The sequence below is a fragment of the Lygodium microphyllum genome, chromosome 3, assembly GCF_053477565.2.
Source record: "Lygodium microphyllum isolate KBCC chromosome 3, Lygodium_microphyllum_v1.1.10, whole genome shotgun sequence".
NCBI classification, from domain to species: domain Eukaryota; kingdom Viridiplantae; phylum Streptophyta; class Polypodiopsida; order Schizaeales; family Lygodiaceae; genus Lygodium; species Lygodium microphyllum.
In genome coordinates this window covers 57,552,733-57,560,768 of record NC_141137.1, presented here as the reverse complement: position 1 = coordinate 57,560,768, position 8,036 = coordinate 57,552,733, and the positions used below count along the sequence as shown (strand labels likewise).

General features: G+C 37.6%; 1 protein-coding gene across 1 annotated transcript; it reads left to right on the top strand.

The window, feature by feature from the left end:
• The first annotated feature begins 5,319 nt into the window (after nt 1-5,319).
• Nucleotides 5,320-7,708, top strand: LOC148038380 (trihelix transcription factor GT-3b-like). The gene is made up of 2 exons (XM_087671277.1): nt 5,320-5,876; nt 6,606-7,708. Exons 1-2 carry the CDS (start codon nt 5,541-5,543, stop codon nt 7,269-7,271), a joined length of 1,002 nt encoding a protein of 333 aa, XP_087527403.1. The 5' UTR covers nt 5,320-5,540; the 3' UTR covers nt 7,272-7,708.
• The last annotated feature ends 328 nt before the right edge of the window (nt 7,709-8,036 follow it).

The following is an 8,036-nucleotide window of genomic DNA, read 5'->3' as shown; positions in this document are numbered from 1 at the left end:
ACTTATGCATATTTTCCTCATTAAAGATGATACCATAGATGTATACTACCTTCTAGATTAAGGACCCCACAAACAATAGCCTATTTCTTTTGACTCTCCATAGCCTAAAAATATGTATTTCTTGGACTTAAGATCAAGCTTAGTCTACTTGTTCCTAAGTACATGTGAAAATTTCTCGCAGTGAGAAACATGCAAGCAATGAAAACTAGGTCTCTTGCTAGACCATAACTCCTGTAGTGTGTTGCCATCCAATGACTTCTTAGGAGACCTATGGATCAAGTGCATTTTTTCTTTATAGTTTTAGTCCAAAATCCATTAGTGAGACTAGCATTAGAGAGCTTATTATGGACCCTTTTTCAAGTGTTCCAGTTCATCTTTTGAAACAAATCATTTTGAGAGGGATTATCTATCAACTTTCTCTTTATACAATGTTTTGCACAAAATTTTGAAATGGCATGCAAGGTGCTCTATAAATTTAAAAAGCTTTTGAAATGTATATAACATGTTACCTTTCTTATGAATAGGATAAGGCCAAATTTTTCTTATGGTATCATCTATAAAAGTGACAAAGTATAAGGCTTCTCCCAATGAATCTATGGGCATTGGCCTAGACAAATTACTCTGAATCAAATCAAGACTTTATGATCTTCTACTCCCACTACCTCTCTCATGCCACATTTTAGTTTAATTAAGATAGACTCATCCTCTCTTTCAAACATCTTAAGTAGTAAAACACTCTCTATGCAAAGTGATATGAAATGATACTCTAGAATCCAATAGCCAATTTTGAGACATGCCTTATCCATGTCAATTAAGAATACATTAAACAAAAAAAAAGATACACAACATCACAATCATCATTGTTGTATGCATTTATCACCTAAATGTTTGCCTTGCTTTTATCTTTCTTTTTGCCATCATTCTCATTTTCCTTTCTACCCTTTTCATGTTCTTCCACTTGCAATAGTTAGTAATGGTTGTCCTTAATTTACTCATCTCTTAGGCAATATGACTAATAAGAATATAGCCTTTACTAAATCATGAAAGATAATATTTTGGAATGTTAATTGGCTAAAAATAGTGTTGAACTCATTGATCTAATTAGATATCAACACACCCTTCTCCATGCAAAGACCAATGTGCTTTTAATCTATTAAACCTACTAGACTATACTTTCTTTTTCATATAGGTCACCAAGCTTTTTCCATACACTATATATATTTTTTGTGTTTTTTACGTTAAAATACAAAGACTTTAAGAGTGTTAAAGTAATAGTGGAGTGTACTAGCTCATCTAAATTTTCATATATATCTGTATGCATGTCCTCAAGCATATTTGATTGGTTTCATCTACTTCTTCTAGGCTAATATATTGTATATTTTCTCTTTCCAATTTGAAAGGTCTATTCCATCAAGCTTGTCAATATTGAGAAATACACATTTTGATGTCAATGAGAAATTCATAATGAAAATAGTATTGTATATTTTATATAGTAGTATTCATGAACTACAAGCTCAAAAGAGACCAACTTGCTACAAAATGAGTGCCCTAAAAAGCCAAAGTATCATATCTCCAATAACATAAATATCCCAAAACTAATACAAAATGTAGGAAAACACCTTATATACTTATTCCATGCTAAAAATAAGCTTCAAAACAAGACCTTATTTACCTAAGATTGTTAGGCAATCTATCTATAAGAAACCAATTTCAAGGTGCTATCTAAAACTATTGTCAGAATTAGAATAATAATATTCTTTGTAAAATAGAGAATTGGGAACTACATCTAATGTTTGATGCAAAATTTCTAGCCAAAATATTGAAGTACTATCAAACTAGCATAGCAGTCCACGACTTCTACAGCATGCTCTATATTCACTCAAAAGGGTGGAACAATTCCCAATGTGAATGCTTGAAAGATATTCTCACTTTTTCTTCTACTCCACATAAATTTGAGAGGAGGAAAATACAAGATGATATTTATTCCTCTTTTCTTAGAAAGATTCAATATTACTACTCAATATTTTTAAGCATCTAAAATCTCTTTCCAAAAAGCCAAGTTATTTTGTATCAATTCTAGCCCCTAATGGCTATCCAAATGAAACCAATTCTAGGTATAAGATCCCTTGAATCAAGCCTCAATAGCTCCTTAATCCAAAGTACTTGTTTGCCTTAGATGTAGAGTTAAGTGTGAAAATAGTACCTCTATTAAGATGTGCGCAGTATAAGCACTAATTTCAAAGAAGCTCAAATCTACCATCCTTGCAACAATTCTTCACTCCTTACATTCCTCGCTCCAAGCACGAGCTTCCATGAGTATTTTAGGAATACTAAAGGAAACTTTGATACCAGTTGAGAGGAAAGCAATGGTAGAGTGGGTGATAGATAGATAGATAGATAGGTAGGTAGATAGATAGAGAGAGAGAGAGAGAGAGAGAGAGAGAGAGAGAGAGAGAGAGAGAGAGAGAGAGAGAGAGAGAGAGAGAGAGAGAGAGAGAGAGAGAGAGAGAGAGAGAGAGAGAGAGAGAGAGAGAGAGAGAGAGAGAGAGAGAGAGAGAGAATGCAAGAGTGTTATGTGGGTACAGAATGAAAAGGAACCCTTATTTTTTGTTATTTTCACTTATGTATGACTATAAAATGTATACTTATATAAACGATGTTTGCCAAAAAACCTCCCACTTAAAGAGGTCAATGCACCTTTAAGGAAGTATAATAAGAAAGTGAATATATTGTCCAATGCCCATAACCACTCTGTAGTGTGCAAAACACTCAAAAGGTAAACTTTTCATGAGATGATTTGCAGGGGTATTATCCATCTTGATCCTAACATGCTCAAGGTCCTTGTCCTCAAGAACACCCCTAATCTCTCTCTCTCCACAAGATGCCCAAAACAAGAAGGTAAGAAGAAAGATGGAACTCATCTCAAGGCTCAATGCTCCTCACACTACCTTCCTACTCCCTAGTGATCCTTCACTCTTGTTCACAAGTCTCATTCTTCACTCTTCTTAACTACTTTTTCTTTTCTTCTTCACACACGCACATGTCTCTATGTATGTGTGTGTGTGTGTGTGTGTAGAAATTTTCCACGAAGAAAATGCCATGGTGATTTTGTGTTTTTTTTTTGCCCGAGTTTATCATTTCTATTAGCATCATAAAATGCTTTGCTAACAGCATCCCTATATTATGAATGCTTTGATACTAATAATGATACTTTTAATGACACAAATTATGGCATCCTAGAAAGTGTGGGGTTAGGATAATTGGTATGCATGGGTTTCCTTATAGTGATACATACTCACTACAATGTTCTTGGTATTTTTTAAGCTAGTAAATTCAAAGGTTATAAATAACACCGCGAATTTGTATGAATGGTTTATTACAAAATTTCACCCATTATTATGAAAAATGAGATCCTAATAGAACTTCATGGACATTGTCAAATATACAATAAGAATGTCTATTGCCAAATCTATTTACTTGAGCCATGGTCGGTTTTAAGGTTTTTAAAAATTGTTAAGGAATAAAGATATATTGACATAGGCTAAAAATGTAACTTTACCATATGATGTAGTATGATATTATATTGTGACAAATCAATCTTAAATTATGAGTAAAAGTGTTGTAGCTAGTATGTTTGCAAACTTTGAATCTAGTTTTTTTCTTGTTGCATTACAGTTGTAAGCCAATGGAGAAGATTTTTTTAAAAAAGCATCAGAACACTTTCAAGAGAGTCAAGCATGACGAGAAGGCATAAGATCTATGTCTTCCCATAGTGTTGACTAAATGTAAGACAACATTTACCTTGGAAATATCGTCAAAGGTGGTGTATAAGGGAACTTTTTAAACCAAAGAAATGGAATCATTTATCTTTGTACTGTGCATTGACTAAACTAAGAACTTTCAGCCCTTTTTTAATGGACTATGAGGAATTTTCAAAGATGTCAAAGTTCATGAGTTGTTTCTTCTTAAATTGCATAGATTTGAAAAAGTTAATTTTGTTGAAGGTCTAATGAAGCAATTAAATATATAGAAAGCTTAGCTAATTAATATATATATGTGTGTGTTTGTATATATCCTTGCCTTGAAGCATGAATATTAGTGTGCCAAACCCCATTCTTAGTAGTATGATCTCATGATTGGTTTCATGTTCATGTCACTTATATGTATATAGCCTTGCCTTTAAGAATGATTATTCTTTCCCTTAAGAAATACAAACCCCATCCATAGCAATACAATCTTATGATTGGTTTCATGGTCGTGTCACTTTTTTAATGAAGGACAGGCATTCTACTTCCAAAAAGGCTTGTAAATTTAAAGAGTAAAGGGGGTTTATTTATTCAAATATATTTCAAAGGTAGGGTGCCTTTAAAATCCCTTTGAACGCTAATATGATAAATGGTTTCTTAGTGCCAATGGCACCCCATTGAATCCCAAAACTACACACATTAGCCTCGATCACTTGCTTTAATTGTTAAACACACACTTTAGAGACCTAATTCAAGTGGTAATATAGCTCCACCTTGCTAAATAAAACATTAAGTTCCTTCCTAGGGCTTGCCCCAATATCCACAACTTCAACTATCTCCAAAAATTGAAAATGTGGATCATACTTCCTAGGACTATTCATTTGGTTTATAATTCCCATGTGTCATTGAAAATGCTCAGGTTCAACAATTTCAACATGCAATTAGAATTTAATGAAATAGACTTTACATAAAATATTTGCATGATAATAAGAAATATGACCTACTATTTGGTGGGGTTGCCGCTACATATGGTGGGGCAATTTTATTTAGACCTTTAGAACAAAGATTTGTTCCATTTCTCCATGTATTAAATGAGCATTACATATGGAAACTTGCCATTGGATCCTCATGTAGACTTGTCATCGGATTGTAATGTGCATTGTGAAGTTGCTGTGAGATTGACGATGAATTGTTGACCTTGTGCACTACAAGAAGGTGCTAATCGTCGTGTACTTGATGGGATGTGATGTTTAATTTTTTAAAAGACTAAAGTAGAGGACTTAATGGGCTGTGAGCATCTTTTTAATTTTTTAAAATGTTAAATTTGGAATCAAAATGAAGGGTCTTGGCCCTTGGAAGTTGGGTCGGTGAAAACGAAAGGGGATATATCGTCTTGTGGAAACGCGGTGTGAAACCGAAATAGTTGACCGGGGCACAGTCCATGTCGGAGCGTTGCGGAAAGCCGAAAGGTTGGACTGACGTGAACACGCATGGAGATAAAGGGAAGACACGGTTTGACTTCTGGGTCCTTATATCAAATGCTGAAGCCTCCTTTAGAGCAGTCGCGCTCGTCCTTTGCCATATCCTACTGAATACTGATCGCTTCCGCCTCGTCTCTTTAATACACCATCCCTTGTTTCCGAATCCGCCATAGCCAAAACCCTACAGCACTCCATATCCAGCAGCTCGGCCTTGCTGCAATATATCTCCACCCTGGCTTACATCCCGCTTCCCGGCTTTAATACCTCCTCGGCCTCTCCGGCTGTCTGCGACGGCGGACACATACCAGCGACCATGTCAAATAATAATAATTATCCCGGCATCCAGCAGGTCACTGCTGCCACCAGCTTGCTGCAGCTGCCTCTAAGCCATCGCCAGCATCTCCTCGGATCCAGCCTTCCTGTTGATCACCTGGGATCAGGAAAGGACGTGGACCGCCTCCTTCAGTGGAGCCACCTGGAGATCCGGGACCTCATCGCCATCCGCGGAGAGCTCGAAAGGGACTTCACGCAGACGAAACGCAATAAAACCCTGTGGGAATTCATCTCCGCGAAGATGAAAGATAGAGGCCATCGCAGAAGCGCAGATCAGTGCAAGTGCAAGTGGAAGAACCTTGTCAACCGCTACAAGGTGATCATCTCAACAAATTATAGTATACAAGCGTTGCAGCGTAAGACCGTATCAGAGACCATTCTTTTCATACATATATAGTTGTTGGCTGGCTGCATATTTTTTAATGGTATGTTTCTGCCTATCATTAATGGAACTCATTAGTTTTGCAATGAGATGCTTGTAAGTACTAGTAGGTTGTGGTATCCTTAAACAACGCTCTACTGTAATGAGTTCTTCTTTTAAATTCTTAATTAAGAGAGGCTGCAACGGTGCTCAGTGAACTTATCTCAGCTGGGTATGTTTATGGTCTTCTGCTTAATATGTGCTAGCGTTTGCCAAAGACAACTTCAATATATTTCAAGCACGCCTTCTAGGGTTTGCAAGGGTTAGACAACATCCATATGTTAAGTGGGCCAGCAAATCTCTCTACGGTTTAGACGTAAGGGTTAGATAATACTCTATGACAAGTAGATGAGAGAATCTTTAGCCTTCTAGGATCTGTAAGGGTCAGGCAATATTGGTATATTAACTAGATTACAAAGAACCTTCATCCAAATTGTCTTTAGGGTTCGTCCAATTCCATGTTCAAAGCTATTAAATAGATTGCTTGATAATGTAGGTCAGAGTTATGGGACATAGCTGATTAACTTCATCTTCTGCCACATTCTAAGGTTTATATAGAAAGAACTTTGTCTAATTAGCAAAGGTCTCTAGGTTTCTTCATAACCTTACATGTGTATGCTCCAGATGACAGCCGTGGACAAGGATCAGAGTACTACGTCAGGCCAAACAGGGGAGCATACTTCTGATGCAAGGCAATCGTGTCCATTCTTCGATGAGATGCATGCGATCTTCACAACGAGAGCCAAAACTACGCCAAAGAATCCACTGGCACTGGAGTCGGATCTTCAAGTATTGGCCACTTCAAAAAAGAGAGGCAGACCAAAAGAAGACGTCAGATCTTCGGAGGAGATCATGACAGAGGAAGAACTAGAAGAAGAACATGATCTGGAGGCCTCTCATGAGGGTGTGGATATGGCGTCGACGAAGGCGAAGAAGATTGGAGTGAGGCCGGTCCACCATCAAAACAACGTTAGGGTTAGTAGCATAGCGGAGAGAGGGAGAACGCTGAGGATGCAAGAGATGCTCGAAGATTTCTTCGAGCAGCAACAATGTCTTGAGCTGCAGTGGGCTCAGACAATGAAGCGGAGGGAGGAGGACAGGCACGCGCGCGAGCAGGCCTTCTTCGCATCCATGGAGAAGCTGGAGACTGAGCGGCTCCGCAGGCAGCAGCATTGGCTAGAGGTCGAGGAGCGACGTCGGGCTCGGGAGGACGCCCGTGCTGACAAGAGAGACGCCCTCTTCTCTCTCCTCTTGGCTCGCTTGACACGAGGCCAAGATATTCAACTCTGATCTTCTTCTTCTTCTTCTTTTTCTTCTCCTAAACTAGTAAACACATGCGCTCTCTTATTTAGCTTCCATATTAAATATACCAAAGGCCGAGCCTACGTGCTCCTCCTCCTCTTCTACTTCTTCTTGCCTATTTACTTGCTAAAGTCATTTGTTCATTCAAGCTCAGCCTATATGTAAAAAGGGTAGCTCAAGATATCCTCCTCCTCCTCCTCTAGACAATCACATCCCTTGTTGGAGGAACTTAAGTATGAAGAGGTCTCCTCCTCGAATCTCTTGTTGAAGCAACTTGGTCTTTTAGATTCCATGGACTGGTTTGAATATCCCTACATGGATCTTTTCTTGCTCATTTAGGCTCAATGGATAAGCCTACACAATGTAGAGAAGATGAACAATCTCATTCAAATATAAGCATCTTATATCAACTAAGTCTCAATTGCCTCACTATCATTGCAGTCAATGGGCTTACTAACTTATTTGATTAGGCTCTAGTTGTCTTGCCATCTCACCATTCAGCCTACACACTATCAAGGAAGAGCTCGTGAAGAAAATGATCTCCAATGCAAGAAAGTAAGGTGCTTCTAATTTACATATTCTATAATTAATTTAAATGCAAGATCTTATGATTAAAAGACAACAGTACAAACTTTCTCACATCTATATGAGGACTTTAGCTATCATCACAAAGTCTCTATAACTTGATATTAAGCACTTATTGGATTACCTCCCATAAAAAAAATTAGTACCATTGTTGCTCTCTTTAAATGG